Source organism: Aythya marila, assembly GCF_965140915.1.
Source record: "Aythya marila genome assembly, chromosome: 3".
NCBI lineage: Eukaryota > Metazoa > Chordata > Aves > Anseriformes > Anatidae > Aythya > Aythya marila.
In genome coordinates this window covers 47,946,412-47,965,529 of record NC_139044.1, presented here as the reverse complement: position 1 = coordinate 47,965,529, position 19,118 = coordinate 47,946,412, and the positions used below count along the sequence as shown (strand labels likewise).

General features: G+C 37.8%; 1 protein-coding gene across 1 annotated transcript in view; it reads right to left on the bottom strand.

The window, feature by feature from the left end:
- PRKN (parkin RBR E3 ubiquitin protein ligase) overlaps positions 1-19,118 on the bottom strand; it is a 775,548-nt gene that overhangs the window by 302,598 nt on the left and 453,832 nt on the right. Inside the window, exon 7 of the mRNA XM_082758445.1 lies at positions 1,021-1,157. Coding sequence (XP_082614571.1) covers positions 1,021-1,157 — 137 coding nt within the window. The remainder of the gene's footprint in view (positions 1-1,020; positions 1,158-19,118) is intronic.

The window sequence follows — 19,118 nt, the reverse complement described above, 5'->3', positions numbered from 1 at the left end:
GCACATAAACAGTAATTCTAGTGAAATGTGATTTGATGACCACTGATACATGTAGATCACCCCTGACGTTATTAATAATAAATAATTTTAATGGCTCTTATTAGTATACTTACAACATCCTTAAGGCATGCTCTCACTATGAGTAAATGCCACTCCTAAGAAATACTGACAATTTTTCTCCCATGTAGTGATTTGAAAGTTACCTGTCAGCTATTCAGGCATCCAGGCAGTTGTCACTATGCAGCTTCTAATATGTTGGAAAATGATTCTTATAGCACTACATAGAACTTGTTGCAAATATATATGTATGTAAGAAAATATAGCAACAGGAAAAATAAATTCTAATATACTTCTTCAAAGTAAAATTTTTGAGAGTTTAGCAGTCCATGAGCCAATGTAATGGAATCATTTCTCAAAACACATCTTTCAGATTCATAGTCTTTGTTTATTTATGCCAAACATTTCCTATTCAGTGAAAACAGGTTATCTACCACCTTTAATGGGTGATCTACATTTTGTTCAATGCAGTGACAATTAGTAGCAATAACTACATCAACAGGAAGGCTATTGGAAATTCCTATTGCAGTCTTTTTTTTTTTTTTTTTTTTTTTTTTTGTTAGCTCTTGAAGACAGGCCAAGAGAGTTAACATCTTATTTCACTCAGAAGTGGCGATGTGCAGGTCAAGGATTTTTTTATTTTTATTTTTATTTTTTAAACCGGTAGTGTAATGCTATCTTCTGTTAGCACTTCACAATTATAAAACACTTACATATATATAAAATATCTGCATTTGCTTTTAAAAGAAATGCCCTTTGGAATCCAGTTAATATTCCAGTTCACATGCTCAGCAAGAACCATTTCAATATTCAAATATTTCCTCCATGAAATGAAACAATTCCTTTGGAAAGTGTAACTCCGTAGGTATACTGAAATTAATTGGCAATTAAAAAAAGAAGATCAAAATCATATATCTATATATATGATTTTTTTTTTTGAAAAGAAAACCCACTAAGACATACCTACACAAGGGAGGGAGTAGCCAAGCTCCAGGTCATGGATGAATTGACGGTCATTCAGCATAGTCACACAGTACAAATGGAAACAGTCTAGGCAAATGACATGGCGATGCATGCACTGGAACACAAGCACAGGACTCCTGTTAAAAACAAAACAGTGAAAATGAATGAGTACTTTACCATGTATACTGTGGACCAAACTCCACAAAAATCCTCATATTAAACTTTGAATTTTGTAATAATTTTTCCTTAGTAGTAGACAAGACTAGTGTCTACATAAAGCCATAATTTCGCCTGGCATACTGCAGCACTTTTAAACAGAGATGGCTTCTAACATGAAACAGTTGTAAGGTACAGGAAACAAGTTTTTACTGAAACTTGAAACTGGCACTGTTTACTGTACTAAAAACTGGAACCTAAACCAAGGAAAATATGTTAGGAACGTATCCTTTGTATGAGGTGAGGTAAGATCATATATGGTAAAACATCAAATAGAAGCTAGGTGGGATTAGATAGAAATGTGACCAGCCAAAGGTAAACTGGATTTTGTGAAGACCACCCTGTGCCTTCAGCCTCTCAAATCAGCCACTGGAACTGCACAGAGAGAGCACTTCTTTACTGAAAATGAGCAAAATAATTCAGCTTCTGGAGAGAGGTATGGGATTCAATTGGGAACAAGATGTCTAAACTTCAGTGCTGTATATAAGTATCTATCTGCATGCTAAGTGAGAAATTCCCACTATAGTAAATGCACTCAATGGAGCCTGAAGCTGATCAGCCACCAGCTATCTGCTTTGGGCTGAAATGAATCACCCACTTGGCTCTGCTGTCTGATGAAAAATCCACTGATGATAATGCGAGCAAACACCCACCACACATGCAGACGCCTACACGGAAACAACTAAATATGGGTATCCCAAGCTTGACAGGATGCTGCTTGCGGAAATGCAGAAAAAGAACACTTGGGACAACTGAGGAAAAACAGTTTTACTCCTGAGCTTGAAACTCCCCAGCAGTGGCCTCAACATGAGGGGCAGTGGCTTACAAAATCCTTCTCCGAATGAGTATACATGTATAGTGAACAATATAGTAAATATTACATGCAGAAAATAGTGATAAGCCTATGGTTTTCTATATGTTAACTTCAGCTAACTGTGGGTACACATACTTTACCTGTCAATTCCAAAGTTGGAAGGCCAGGCTAGATGAGGCTTTGGGGAACCTGATCTAGTGGGTGGTGTCCCTGCCCATGGCAGGGAGTTTGGAACTACATGTAGATGGTCTTCAAGGTCCCTTCCAACCCAAACCATTCTGTGATTCTATGATTCTGTGAAAGTAATGACTATAACCTCTTTGATAAAGTCATGTGCTCTGTGCTGCACTATACCACTTGCCTACCCCTTCCTTGAGGAGTTGAGGAGTACTACCAACCTCAAGCATCAAAGATGGAAAAATAGAAAAAGAGATGCATTAAGCTGAAAAGAGTGGTGAGATTCTCATCCAAATGCTGAAATAATATACCAATATTTTTTTTCCTCCTGTGGGCAAACATGGGTAAAAACGACTTAAATCTCAGAATCACAGAATCATCTAGGTTGGAAGATCATCTACTCTAACCTCTGACACTAACAAGTCTTCCCCTAAACCATATCACTAAGATCTACATCTAAACGTCTTTTTTTTTTTCTTTTTTTTTTTTTTTTTTTCTTTTTTCCCCCAGCAACTAGGAGGAAAGAGAATTATATAGAAATATAAAATCCAGAATTCTCACATATTCACCATACTCTGTGAGACAGGTATTAAAATACATCAAATTCAGCAGAACTTGTGATAGCTAGTTACAGTTAGCAATACTGTTACAGCTTCTGTAAATCCTGCTAGCCGATGCTTTGAAAAACCACTGAAACACTAAATCACCAAGCCCTCAATGTGGGAATACAAGCACAAAATGTAATCAATAATAATTTCAGATACTGTATATACGCATTTAATCTTCCATGAAAATATGCTTTAGAGTTGGACATAGTATAGAATTCATGGCAGTGTGTGTTGGTATCTCTAAAAATATAATCTCTATATTTTAAGGATTTTGTTGAATAAAGAAGCTTAAAAACTGAATTAAATAAAACCTCCCCATTACTAATCCTTATTAGTTGCCCACTTGCTGTTCTGAATGTAACAAATAATATTTTTAAAGACAGCTGTAAGGCAAAATGAGAAGTTGATCTGTATCATTTTAGCTCTAAATGGTCCCAAAATCATTAAAGAAAAACCTGGAGGAGCAGTTATTTTGTCCTTACTGTGCAGAAGTCCCCATGACTCATCAGTCAATGTAATCTTAAGAAAAACAACTCAAAGATTTCTTCTAAAAACAATCAAACTTGCTTATAGCTTTAAAGGATCTCTCTCCTTTAGGGTTAATTGCTCATTTTTATTGCTGTGCTATCTATCTTTTTAGCTTCACTGGAAGCTCCTTGTATCTAAAGTTGTACTTCTCTGACCTTCATTTTGAAGACAAAATATAACTTTTGTGTGAGGAGCGATTCAGTGGTTGAGTATTGCTGAAAAAAACAGGCCAAAAATGAAAATGGTGTTATTAAAACTTCCACCTAAACTTGTAGGAAACCAAGACTAATAGCACTCCATTATGCAAATGAGCTACCACTATTAGTTACTAACATAAATTATTTTGTGATATCAATTTTGCTTCTTAATGTATTACAATTCTTTGAAATCAAACCATATTCTCCACAAGGAGCATGGCCATACAGGTACACATTTAAACTGTATCTTTAGGAAAAAACATTAATGTTAAATTGTACTATATCTGAACATTATCAGACTTGCAAGCAATGCGTATAAACTACATATAAATCTGAGTTCTGCCTGTATCATGAAACACAACCTTAGCTATCAAAACTAAGTCTGTTAATTTTGCAGCTCATGGTATCTGTGTCATAAGGCTTTCAGAAATATAATCTGTATGCAATGCAGATTTATCCAAATTAATTTGGCATTAGAACAGTCACTACATTGCAGCATTTGCAGATCTTGTTTCAAAAGAAAGCACTTTTAAAAGAGATATGAACTTTTGTTCCTGAGATCAGTAAAGACCAAAATGTAGAGATTATATTCATAACGCTGGGGTGGAGCTAGTAAATACTTATTTAGGATAACCCCAAGAGTTATTAATAGAAGCCTTGCTTGAACCAAACACAATGTATTTTAGAAAGGAATATTATGAAAGTAAAAAAATTTGCTAGATAGTGTAACAAGGGCCCTTGCTCAATCTAACATAACAGCCTAGTAATGTAAATCTGATGTATATTTTAAAAGGTATTTCATAGGTTCCATTTACATAATGTGTTTGGCTGAATTAGAGGCTTCATGAGAATAATATATAAGAAAAATGTTTCTCACAGCAAGGGATAAATTGGTCTTTTTTGTTCGCCAATTAGGAATGTAACCACTTTTAAAAATTGAAAATCCACCATTACAATGCATCACAGAAAATTTCCATAATAAGTCACTTGCTCCTATGCTCTGATTCCTTTTCATTAGAATTTTATCAGCATGAATTTACTTAAATGAAAAAGAAAGGAGAACCTAAATGTTTCTGCTTCATGTTATTACTGTTGGATAACTGTGGCACAACAACAGGACGGATGGAAACACTGTCTGGTCTGCACGCTCTTTCCTTTTTCTCCTAACTGAGAAACAGAAAAAGCACAGATAATTCTCAGATACACTACAATAGTGCACTGGCTAAATAAAGATATGAAGACTTGATCTTGTTTAGATAAGAATCCCACTGGGAAATGAATTGTTCTAGTATATCCCAAAATCTCATGACTGCTATTAATATACTGGGAATGAGTCCAGTGGCTATGAACATGAGGGGCTACTTAGCATCAGGAATTATTTGCATTATATGACAGTGGATTAACTGACGTATCTTTCAGTGCCTACCTAAGAACAACTTGGTAGGCATTTGTCCCCCTCTTGGTCTTTACCCTTCCAATTTTGAAAAAAAGCTTGAATGACTAACAGTTAAACAGTATACCACATACATCACTCCATTATTTTTCAGAAAATGTGAGTAGCCGCAGTCTGAAGCACTTTGGAGTGAGAACTATAGCTAATCCTGTATAAATCTGTGAAAAACATGCCGGACAAATCTGTGAAACCCCCTCGAGGTCATTTCTAGGTGACAGTTGGATTTTTCTCACCTCAGTCTGAAAATCTTAACCAAATAATAATCAAAAACCTTAGCAGATGTCTATAAGACTGCCTTGTTGGGATTACAGTCAGTGAAGCAAAAATAGCCATTTGGGATTCATTTCTGTGCAGCAAATAAATCTGAATGCACACAGCTATATCACAGCCTTTAACCCCACCTTTGAGTGCTATATTTATCATAACACACTTGTGCATTTCTAATACATTTTTTCATGTTGGCAATTTTCCTGTACTTCAAAAAGCTTTCTATATAAGTACCATGAAATCATTTTCATTTATAAATGGATCTCTTTGCTATTCCAAAATGAATTTTTGTTAACTTACAGGTCAGATCGATAAGCACCATTCAAGAAAAGATGAATCACTGAATAAAATGTGTAAAAAGTGAAATTATGGGAAATGCAAACTTAGACTACGTAGACACTACAGGCACTCTCATACTTCATAAACAATCGAAGTAATTAAACAGAAATACTATCCTTGAGTAGCACTCAATCAGTTTTTGTCTCTACCCTTGTAACAGACCAAAATTACAATGCCTAAAGAAGCCACTTCATTCATCCATCACATGTGTAGGAAGAGTAAAGTCGTCTAATTCATACAAAGCTGGTGCCACATCTGGTTTTCCTTTCTATTGCATAGAGTCCACTGTCCTATTTAAGACTATTGAAGGAATTGCTTCCTGTTTATCATGCTTTACATGCATGGTTTTCTTACCGTGAAAAATACTTCCAAGTATTTCCAGTTAGAGTAGATCCTTAAATTCTATTAGAAACATACTACAATTTATACAAAATATAAATAAATATAGAAAATTACCACAGTGATTTCTGTTTTAGAATGCAGGCAGTTTGCAGGGAAGAACAGCAACCAATTCTGCCTTTTAATGAGAAATATGCTATTATAGACTGACCACAGTGTATATGCTATATACAGACTAACCCCTGCAACTGCAGAGAGTAACCTGTAAGTAACAATGAAGACTCCTAAATACTTAGGCAAGGGCTATGTATTTGAAATGGGTATCATGACCTCACAAGAGAAAGGAATCAATGATAAAGAATACCACAGAGAAGAACCCATTTTTCATAGACTTTTAGGAACGCAGAAATATACATCCCTGTTTTTCTCCTCATGGTTCATGAAAAATAAATCTTTACACAGACTGTGTCAATTAAACAAAACAGAATATATAAATACAGTATTCTCAAAAAGCTAACATATTAAATCCATTAAAACAACAAAAATATTCTAGTTTTGTGTCTTTGATCGCTTGCCACACAACACATCAAAGGTCGTAAAGTGAAGGTTACAAACAGCATGAGACATCACTGCTCGAGCTTAGATTTTCTGGCTGTGCTTCTGTATAAAAATGTATTCTGACCCACAGCTGTTAACTTAAAGGGGCATTGGCAAGTGAAATCTGACCTACTTTCTCCTTTCTTGTGTAATTTTCTTCTAAAATGTGCTTTCATGTTTCTTATTTCTGTTGGAAAGCAGTGCCAAACAGCCAGAACCCAGGGACAGTCTGAGAGTAATAAACCAGAACACGGGAGGACAGGCACACTAACAATTAGCACACATGAAGGCAAGTGCTCCTTTCAGAAGTGTTTCTGTTAACTCTTAAATTTCTTCTCATACTATGGAAATGACACGCATTATTGCCTGTAAAATCTGCCACCACTGTGCCTGGGAACAGCATCTGCCACCCCATGACACAGGCAAGGGAACTGTTACATGTACTGGCATACTTACATTAGTGCCCTGCATTAAACAGAGCTGTGCCCGCTTGCTCAGACACCCCCTGTCTGAACTCCATGTTGAGACAAAGAACAGACACTGATTAGGCTGCAGAAGAAACTTTTCCTGTAATCTATCAGCCTAGTTGTCTATAGAGCTCTGTGCACAGCAAATAACTGATAAATCAGTCATGCTTTGAAAGGAGATCAGTAGAACCTGCTTATTTTCCTTCATTGTACTTTTAAAACCTTATTAATGCACTGCTGGGGAGAGAAGGAAAAGACTTCAGTAAAGGAAGCCAAAGATGACAAATGTGACCCATGGAGGCAGCTCATACTTCCCTAACCCAAACCCTGAGGCCCGTTGACAGTGGGACTATGAGAACAACCCCCAGGACCAGGACACTGTAAGTGTGCAATGTCTTTGTTTTCCACAGAGCATGGAGGGCTTTGCATGGTTCTGCAGAGCTCAGGAGCCCTTGGGCATTTGCTCTGCTCCTCCCAACAAGCCCTTGGAAGTTCAAGGACTGCCCTGGCATCAGGCTCACCATGTTTTTTAACACATACTGTAACTGCACTTAGTAGAACACCAGAAATAAGACCAAAATCATCAGTAGGATCACAGTGGAAACGGCAGAGAAGCATCCTTACATGTTAGCTCACAAAGTCTGCAGCCTGCAGAGCACCAACGTACTGTGAACTGATTCCTCCGTACTCTCTTTTGCATCTTTTCCACCTCCTACAACCTATGTAACTTGTAGCTTTACCTTTTGCTAACAAAGAGAGGCAGATGCTTTGTTCACCCTCCCCAGTTTTCAGCAGGATTACAGGAAAGGCAAAACTGTACATTGCAGGCAATCCACATGCTCCCTTTTGCTCAAAGAGCCTCCCTTTCACAGGCCCTTGACTTTGTGAACACAGACATTCAGCTTTGACAGACTAGACACATACATGTATGGCCAGAAATTAGTCTGGTTTGGTTTTCAGAAAAAAATAAAATTAAAACAAACAAGGAAACACCGAGTAACTGATGAGGCTGGGAGAATGAAGGGATATCACAATAAGAGGAGGAAGGAAGGGCTAACCCCACCTACACAAGCAGCACGTCCACAAATTAAAGACGAATAAATGAAATGCTCAGAATAACTCTGTGCCCCACTGGCCTCTTATTTCCCTGCCTGGTTTCTGAGGATCCCATCAATTTCTTCCAGTGATTTAAACCTTATTTAGTCTTACTCGCTACATCTATACTAGTTAAATAAACAGTGTCAGCAAATGTTCTTATGCCACTGGAATGCAATCTTCTGTGATGTTAAATTGTTGGAGGGGGCCCTGGCATGGCTTTAGGCTTGCAAAATAGCAATGTTCCAAACAGTTCCTGGGCTTAGTTCAGGAGTTAGCATGTACTGTCTCCAATGGGCAGCAGCAATTAGCATGTGGAGAGTTTAATAGTACAGATTTTGGCAGAAGCTTATTCTGGGACTCTGCTTTTAATACCGGAGCTTACTGAATTACTCTGTTGTCTTATTCTTAGGCTCACACCTCCATTCCCCAAACCAAAACTTTGGAGACAGCCTGTGAAAATTATGTTTTCTGTAAATACATAGAATTAAAGTTTCCTAACATTCAAAGCAAAGCAGAATCATGACCTCCTTTTGCCTTCTTGTGAATGTTGAAATCCCTGTAAAGACACAGGAGGAAAAGAATACTGGAAATCATCTTAAGGGATGCTGTCATATGCATAATCCGTTTCGATCCCTTGGACTCCAGGAGGGACTAACATTGTTGTATACAGCATGTTTCCACTGTGAAAATTTCAGTTTTTCCTTCCCAGTTAACTTTGAAAATAAACCATGGTACACTAACTTTGAGACCGTGCCTTCTTAACATGTATAGAAGAAAAGAAGACTTTAAAACAAGGTAAGGTAGAGAATGGGGGAAGGTGAGAGATAAAAGAAATATGTAACATGAAGCAGGAGATACAAGCTCTAAATTAAGTGCATTTGCTCCTAGAGAATTATCTTTCACCACGTTAACATTATGTTTTATGCTTTTTCTCATCTTTCTTTTCCAATATGAATATTCAATTTAAATGTTCATCCAAACAATAACTTGAGGCTGCTTCCCAATAAATGAGTCTTCAGTCTCAAACAAAGATATGATTATTATCTTATAAACAAAAACACCCTGAAGTTACTGTTTTAATAGAGAGATTTCTTTATAGAAAGCAATTTTTTCAACTCCTTGATATCATTATATTTTACAGATAATATTTTACCCTTTCCTCCTCAAGGCAAATACCTTTGCATAAGTGTCAAGGTGCAGTTACCTGAGAACACCTTCTGCATCAGCACCTCTATTCAAAGGGAAGAAGAATGAGCCTTGGGCTAGCAAATCTCATTGTACATACTCTGACTTGGTAGATTGTAAGCATGGAAAACGGTTAAATTCCTTTAATAGTCTGAAGAAAATAGTTTGCAACGTCCACCAGCAAGTTTTACTAGCAGTGAGAATGGCTTATGTCGTTCTTCTTATGTTGTTTTTTCATTTTTTACCATCACTAGCATAAGAATATTCATAATGTGATTTCTTTAATGATAGAGGAAGGGAGAGAAAAGGAAGGGAGGAGTGGAGAGGAGAGGAATAATAAAAAAAAAAAAAAAAAAAAAAAACACAAAGAAATTAAGTAGTAAAAATGGACAAGTCATTACAAAGTTTAGGAAGTATCACTTCTCCATTTGTAAATGCACCAATATTCAGGAACAGTTTGCAGAAAATTATAAAGATTTACTGAAAAAGATTCTGGCAATTCTCCAAATAATTTTATGTGTCTCTTTCCTGTTTAATCTCAGCATACGTTTTCATTAGGTTTGTATTGTTTATTTGGAGGCTGACTGGTCCTCTTAGTGTCTGTTTTTTTTCAAAGAATTACAGGAATACTAAGGAATAATCTTCCCCCATTCATCCATCTGATCTAATAATCTGTGTAAAACTTAGAAAGACTGACATTCACCAAAGTAATGACTTTTCATTTCCATAGAACCACTTGTATTAAAAGCATGGCCAGCAGGTTGAGGGAAGTGATGGTCCCCCCTCAACTCTGCTCTTATGAGACCCCACTAGGAGCTCTGTGTTCAGCTCTGAGGCCACCAGTACATATAGGACATGGAAGTATTAGAACACATCCAGAGGAAGATCAAGGGGCTGGAGCGCCTCTCCTATTAAGACAGGCTGATTGTTCAGCCTGGAGAAGAGAAGGCTCTGGGGAGACTTTATAGAGGTCTTCCAGTGAATAAAGAGGGCCTACAGGAAAACTGGGGAAGGACTCTTTGTCAGGGAGTGTAGGGATAGGACAAGGAGTAATGTCTTTAAACTGAAAGAGGGTAGGTTTAGATTAGATATTAGGAAGAAATTCTTTACTGTGAGGGTGGTGAGGAACAGCTTGACCAGAGAAGCTGTGGATGCCCCATCCCTGGAAATGCTCAAGGACAGGCTGGATGGGGCTTTGGGAAACCTGATCTCATGGGTGGTGCCCCTGCCCATGGCAGAGGGTTGGAACTGGATGGTATTTAAGGTCCATTCCAACCCAAACCATTCTGAGATTTTATGATTCAGTTCTAGATCTTGATGTCCAAATGATGTGCAGAGTACAGTCAAGACAATAAAATACTAGCATCTGTAAGATATATCTATCTCCTAAATGTACTGAGTACTGTAGTAATGGAAGCAAGAGCATTCACATCATTTTAGAATACCATCTCTGAAAATCCTGTGGAAGCTGTTTGTGGTGCTAACATGGAATGCCTTCTGAAAAGAAGATATATTGGAAGTAAAAAAAATGTGGTGGCCATTTTCTCTGTTCTTCAGGTAGACCTAATTTCTATTTAATGAAATAGTGATATCATATTCATATATGTCCCAGAACTTCCTGGAAAAAGACTGTGCATGAAAGGACATATATCTTGAGAACTCTCATTAATACTTCATTTTTGGCCATCTTTTCTTTGTTTTCATGAGGCAGTTTACTTTTCAGCTCACACTGAGCTAGCTATTGTGGACTAACAAATAAGGAAGGAAGGAAATACGGGCTTCTGACCTTACCCTTTCCTTGTCCCGATTCAAGCATTTGCTCAGAGTATGCAGCAAGCAAGCTCTGTAGCTTCCTCAGTGCGGATATAACAGCTATAATTGTCAACACTAATTAATAGTTTTGACTTCTCATATTTATCTACAGCTTTCCCAGCATACATAGATCATTCCCACTGAGGCTATTGATATTCACTCTTCTCGTATATTCTTTCTGTGTGTAAAAGGAATTAACCTGTCCTCAAGAGAAAAGACAGGTTACAAGTAGAAACCTGGTCTGTATCCCAGTAATTTCTAAGAAAAACTAAGACAAATATATTTACAAATCTTGAGAAATATTATCAGACACTTATTAAGGTAAGTTCTCCTCCACCTTCTATTTCCTTTTGACAGATCTGTCAGCACATGACACTTACTGCATATGATCTAGGGTTTGGATTACAGTTTATCTAACTGGAAAAAATAGTAGGTGTAAGAAGAGCTGCTCAGGAGTTTTGGGAACTGGTAAAGCCAGTGAATCTCACTGCTATGCTCTGCCTGACCTGATTTAGAGTTCAGATTCCAAGAGAGCAAAAATTCATCAGCCAAGTTAAAGCTGAAAGAGCAATATGGCGCTGTTTTTAAGATGCTTATGCTACGAACTATGTCAAGCAGTTACATCTTCAGCTGCACAGGTGAAGTCAGCTGCAAAGCTGACTCTGCCTCATCCCACCTTTGTGGCAACTTCATAACCCCCTGGCAGACTGGGAAGGAAAAGGGAAAAAGGAATCAAAACAAATAGACTCCGTGAAATGACAGCTACAGCTATGAAAACTAGGAATACTCAGCAATGCAAGAATATGAAGAATTCATATCACTTCCTGAAATTGCCAAAATCTGTGAGCATGACTGATCCGCAAAAGAAGGTTCAGGCCAATTCTTATGAAAACCGGTTCACACACTCCCAGTGATATGATGCATCAATTATGTTTCCTATTCTCTCGTACATTATCTTGCCTCATGGTGATCTATTCACTCATGTTATTTGTCAGGTTTGCCTTCTTCTAAACAACAGTTATGAAAGAGAGCAGCCCTTGAACCCTAGCCTGCGTTATTAAAGTGTGAGATAGTGACATTTCCTTGTCTTATGGCATCAGAAAATCTGCAGCCTGCTACTGCTTCAAATCACCATGCTGTATGTGATCATCTGTGTGCTGAAGCAGTGCAGGTTTTATAAATAGTGCCTACACAGGGTTTCAGTGTACTTGCGCAAAAGACCTTTTATTTGAGAGCTGGCCTCACTACAGACAGCCTTGTTACAAGGGGTGAAGTTTATCGGATTAGAAGCAACACTGTTAGTATTCAGGACACATTTCCAAGTGCACATGACATGTCAGCTGCTTACATATCTTCCAATTCTGCTTCACATATTCCTTTTAAAGTTAAACATGAAGTGACAGAAGTGCAGAAATATCTGTGTCCTGCACTCTGTGAACACAACAGCTCAAAAAAAAGCACCTTGACATGTCAGCTGACAACAGCATAAAAAAATCCCTGACCTCTGTTGAAGCGTTCTGATTTTCCAAACATCAACTACTTAGAGAGGAGGACTGAAAATACATAATCATGAACTCTACAATTAAATATATATAAAGAAAGCACGAGGAATCTAGTTTGTATGCCCCCAGATGCACTCTCAGTCTTCACTCCTTTTCCTGTATCTGTACAGCAACTACCTATTCTACCTTACAAAGGCATCCCACAGAGATCTAAAAATAGGGCTAGTTAGTTGTTTATTTCATGTACTTGTGGCTATTTTCTTTTAAAAAATATTTTCCTGCATCTTGCGTTGACAGATACAATGCCTTGAGCAGATAGTTCTTCCATCATTTAAATAAACAGAGCACTCTGCAGCACTACCTTTTCCTCCAAAATTAATTCCCTATGACTTTGTTCTCTTTCTGTCCTTAAGATTCCTCCTTTGACATCTCTCTTACTCTACCCTCAGGTGTTGCCAAATTAAGACCAACTTGGTCACCATGGGTTCCTGTAAGGACAAATTTTGTTGAATCTAATTCAACAAAAGAGGATGACCCTCCCATGAAACATTTTTCCTATTAATCTTATCCTGCACACTGCATTTATAGACTACAGTTTCTAGGAATACAAAGGAAATAGGTATAGATTCATTTATGCTAAACACAACACGATGCACATTGTCAACAGTTTTCTTCTTAGCACTATTCACATCTTTATTTTACGTTAAATTAAGTACCAAGAAACTTTTGAGCTTTTAATATCCAATGTTTGACAAGTTATATGGTGAAATAAGACCTGCAATTTAACTAATAGTTGGATGTTGGGGCTGGTCTAAATAATGGTTTAAATACACGTTTTCAAAGGGTGGAAAAAAATGTTGCAGCTTTTTAAAAGCCACACATGCCACTGCATGACCTTAACATCTTGCACATGCAGTGAATTTCATGGCATACATTCGTTGTGTACCTTGAAAGGTGAAGAGTTTCAGCAACCTTGTCAAGATTCTTATCTGTACTCAAAGGATGAGGCCTCATTTTAATCTTGCTTAGTTCTGCATTAATCAGAACTGGCTACACTGAGGACAGTAAAACTGGTCAACTGTGAAACCAGTGGGAGATCAATATTTTGTGGCAAACTCTTTTGTGAGTGCTTCTCAGATAATGGGTCACGATGCCTAGAGAGGTCACAAAGAACAATCAGAAAACTGCAGCAAAAATGTCACCTCAATTATAAGGCTAAGAAAATAAAATTACTGTAACACTTTTAAGGAGGCCAAAACCTTCACATTTAGGTGAGCCAGAAATATGTCCTTGCTACAACGAAAGCTAATGGTATCTTGGGCTGCATTAGGAGGAGTATCACTAGCAGGTCAAGGGAAATGATCCTTTCCTTTTATGTAGGATGGGTGAGGCCAAACCTGGAGTGCTGCATCCAGTTCTGGGCTCCCCAGTACAAGAGAGACAGGGCCATATTGGAAAGAGTCCCATGAAGGGCCTGGAATATGATGAAGGGACTAGAGCACCTCTCCCAGGAGGAAAGACTGAGAGCTGGGGCTTTTCAGCCTAGAGAAGAGAAGGTTCAGGGGGAACCTTATCAATTAATACCTGAAGGGAGGATGTAGAGATGGAGCCAGGCTCTTTTCAGTGGTGACCAGTGCCAGGATGAGAGGCAACGGGTGCAAAAGGAAACACAGGACCTTCAATCTGAACATAAGGAGAAACCTTTTTTTACTGCCTGGGCAACGGAGAGCTGGCAGAGGTTACCCAGAGAGCTTGTGCAGTCTCCCACCTTGGAGAACCTCAAAAACCACCTGGATGTGGTCCTGGGCAACCTGCTGTAGGTGGCCCCACTTAAGCAGGGAAGCTTGGACCAGATGACCATCAGAGGTCCCCTCCAATCTCAACCAAACTATGACTCTGTGAATGAGATATTAGTATTTAATAGAACAAGTAAAAAAAGCAAATCTAAACACTACTGTATTTCATAAATGTAATGCAGAGTTGTCTCCTTCAGTCTATAAAAGGTGACTAACACTAGCTAACTAACTAAATACAAATTGACAGAACAATGTGCATGAGTGGTTCTGGGCAATGTATTTTTAAGCAGGAAAAAAGTTATGGGAGAGCTTTATTTTATTTTGTTCATGTTGAGGGTCATATATATTAACTTCAGCAAGCACAGTATCCTTTCCCTCCCATGAGAAACAAAACTGCTTGCAGGGCTCCTCTGTACCCTTGTTTAATCTGTGACACTGCAATTGGAATTTGTCACTCTAGGAGCTACATCTGATGTTACAGCCTGAAGCAGAGCTAAACCAAAATAAACAATCTGCTCCATTCTGCTTAGACTAATACGACAGTGATGTAAACCCCAGCACAGCAGAAAATGCATAAATGGGTTGCCACACAGCACATGCACACATAAAAGGAGAAACAGAGCTCAGAAGTTTTATTACTAATACACTTTGGGTGAAAGAAGCCTTGCTTGGGCTTTGGTATTGCTAGGCGACAGTCTATTTTTTATTTTTTTATTTTTTTTTAGCATTAATGTGAAAATATGCTTATTATTTCAAAGTAGCCTAAAAAAAAATAAAAATCAGTCAAGTGTTTGCGGCACCACTACTTGTGCAAAATTATTAAACTGGGAGAGCTGAACAGGATTATTTTACCATAAGCATCCCACAGTGACACAACTGTGCAAATATTTGTCCCAATAACTTCTGTTTGAATACAGTATTCATCCCTCCCTCTCTGTCTGTTTCTCTCTCTGGTTTTTGATTTAGGGTCTCTGGAGCTTTGCCAACGCCAGGCTGTTCATTCCAGTTGCACATACAGGCTCAGTTATGCAAATAGTCACGTTGAAGTCCTAATCTGGTTATTTCTTCTACTAGGGATCACTTGATCAGAATGATGATGGGGAAAAAGTACTGCACATAATTCTGTTAAATTCGTCAGCTGAAATGGCTGACATTAAATCTAGCCTTACATGCAGTTATTTTTCCTTTTCACTCTCCCCAAGCCCTGCAAGGGCAACTGGATGAGCAAGTCGTGTTTTCTAAAAAGATACAAAGAGGTTATCTTGTTCAAATAATTTTATTTCAGGAAAAAATAAAAAAAAAGAAAAAGAAAAAAAAAAAAGAGGATGGAGTTAAAAGGAATGCAACAAGGTCACTTCAATAACAACAGAATATTTTCTTTTCTCCTAACTACCTTATTATTTATATATTTTCAAATTCAAAGATGCATTTTCACATAAAGCATTTTTATATAAAAGGACAGAAAAAACACCATCATCAACAAAAACAAAAAATTATGTGAATTAGGCAGGTCATGAAAGTCAAGGGCCTAAGAGCAAAAAACCTCTCTCCATGTCAGGCACAATTTATTTGGCCCCAGTGCAAGCTTTCCCAAATCACCCTGCCCGTGACCTCAGCCTGCATCTGTACAATTCTTTCTCCAAAGGAAGAGAGGTTATCTGGTCTGAATGAGGGCTCAGGTTCTGCATCTTGTCTCATCAGATGTCCCTACAACAGCTAAAATTAAAATTAATCCTAGCAAAGACACTTAAAAAGCAGTGGCTGGCTGCCTGCATTTTGCAGAGAAGCAGCAGGCTTTTTACAAACACGCTGCTCTGCCTTCTTGCTCCTGTCTTGCTGACAGCCCAAGCTGCGAACGGCTTGTTTTCCTTGTTTCTGCAGAGCGTGTTGGACACTGGCAAGGCAGGACTCATCCCTTGCTCATTACTTTTGACTGCACTACAGCACCACAGCATTGCAATATTAACAAGTCTGGAATTCATCTTGATTTTTCAAAGTCATCCTTTAAACAGCAGCTTCTTTTTCCCCACCACATCCTACCAATAAATGCATCACTGTCTGCATGTACTTATTTCTATTTCCAAGTTGTATCTCAGACTGGATCTGGGTATTTCCCAAAGCCTCCCTTCCCCCTCTATCCAGGCTCTAGACAACTGAAATATTCAGATCTACCCCTAGATGGGGATACTGTCCACGAATCACTGCATTGATATTGCAAATTCAATTCTCTGAGGACAAGAAGCTGAAATTAAATACTGACTATTTATTAATCTCCAGCCCATTTATTAACCCCCTCATCCTTTATACACACTTCTCTGGTTTGGCTGGCACATGCCAGTAATCATACACAAACCTTTAACTCTTTCTCATCCCCTTTCTATCCCACAATAAGAGCTATTTTCAAATTACATACATCTGGACAGGAAAAGGATGAGCTAAACAATGCTCGGAGAAAACTATGGATGCTTGCTAGGTTAGCAGCAGCCAGCAGCTGATGTGCTGACAATTCTGCCATGAGGTCCTACACTGAGATACTTTGGTAAGATATAATCATGTCAAGAACACCTTGGGGACATACACTAATTTTTCTGGGTACCTCATATTATACATACATGTAAATATCTTTCACTTTCACTGCCATGCCAGTTATCTCCTTATTATTATTTCCTGTTTCAGTTTCACATTTTTCTTATGTGGTTACAACTGATGACCATTTTAATCAAGAGCCAAAGCACATCCCTAAAGAATCTATTCAATATCCAAATAAAATAATTTCATGAATTCTTCATGATTTTTGCAAGATACCCAGAGTGATTTCACATAACAGAAAGGACAGTGATGATACAAACAGATCAAACAAATTTGCCTATTTACAGGTCCCTTTCCACTCGCTTGCTTTGGGAACCTCTTCCTTGTCCTTGTTGACTTGCATCTCTTGTGGGCATTCCCACTTGCACTGAGACTGCAACTCACTGTCATGTGAGTCAGAAATATCTTATATCCACTATGCACAAAGGTAAATGGATAAAGACAGGAAGCAGAGAACTCAATCCTCTGTGATTGCTGCTATCTGCCAAGCTGACTATCATGTGATTTCACTCTAACTTGGAGCCAGAGAGATTCTGCTGTTTGCTCCCTTGATCTACTTCTAGAAAGTTTGTATGTTCACCTCCATGTATAAGAAATGTATAGAAGAGGTATTAGTGCTACTGTATGAAAAGATGAAATAATTCTACACTAAGTTAAAAAAAATGAATAAATAAAAAATAAAAAGGAATAAAGAACACACATAGTGGAACAAAGCAGACAGTCAAACACAAGTAGACAGAATAATTATAGATGTCTGAATAAGACTCCAGATGGCATTTTGGGCATCACAGTTAATAAGCAGGCTGTTTCAGGGGACCAGCATGTTAGCACATTATTGCAACAACTGGAAACCAGCAGCTGAAGCATGTCTATCTGATTATCCAGGGAGCAGGCTACATGAAGCAGCCAAATCTGAGAAAAATACAGCGTCTGGATGCTTACTGGTACGGCATGTTCAGGGATCCATTTTTCTTAATAACAGTAAGGACATGCTTAAAAGAAACTACCATAGCCATAACTAACAGTCGCTTCATCAGGAAGTGCTCTTAGCCCAGTTACTCTGGCCTAAAGTCTGGGCATTTAGGAAAGGTATCATTTACGCATGAATTACCATATCCATATATTGAAATTATTTTTTTTTACATTCTGGTCAGATGAAAATGGTGCTGGTTCCTATGTTTATCTGTCTAAACTTATTTTAGTAAAAGGAACAATAATAACTGAAGGGGAGTATACACTAAGATTCCCTTTTATTCCCCTTTTCACCATTGGAATCTGTGAACTCCTTTTGCAGTTGCAAGTGTTCAAGTCGAATGTTAAATTGTCTGCCAAAATAAGCTTGGTATCTTGTCAGTGATCTCTTCTAATGAAATACATCATCTTCAGTACAGCAAAGAGTCCCATTGCTGATATGCAGCCCTCAGAAAATGTGTTTCATGGATGGAAGGTCTGATATTTCCATCAAGCAAAATCTGAGAGAGACCCTGAGCAAACCCATCCCAAGGTAATCTCTAACTTGATTTTAAAACAGTAATTTTTCGAAAACATAATATATGATATTCTATCAAATGATAAAAATAATATGTCTTCTTACTTTCAATTTCAAATCAAGGTTACATTATAGAGCTCCTACAGATATGCCATCAGAGACAACCTCCACAGAGACACCTCTGGAATTTGAAGTTTTAGTGTTGAGTGAGCTCATTCTTTTTCTTTGATTTCTGTCTTTAGGTTTTCCCATTTATGACTCAAATGATTTGTCAGATTTCCTTGGACCCGAACACATCTATGCATACAAATTCCTACAAAACTAAAAAATGAAAATTTAACCACCGAGGCATGAACAAACTAAATAAAGATATTTCAAACTATCTCTTTATCTCCTGATATGCTTTTTAACTATTTGCATTACAAATTATAGGTCTTTACTGTTCCATAGTTCACAAAAAATCTCCTTGCAAGTGTTTGTGAATTAAAATGTATTTCTGAATTTAAAAAGCATCTGTAAAGCCCTCCTGCCTCCCCAAGGGTATTAGTTGCTTGTGCTGAAAACAGAAAATAAACTGAAGACAGAAAATAAATATGCCCCCGTTCTCCCATTCTTTTGTCACCAT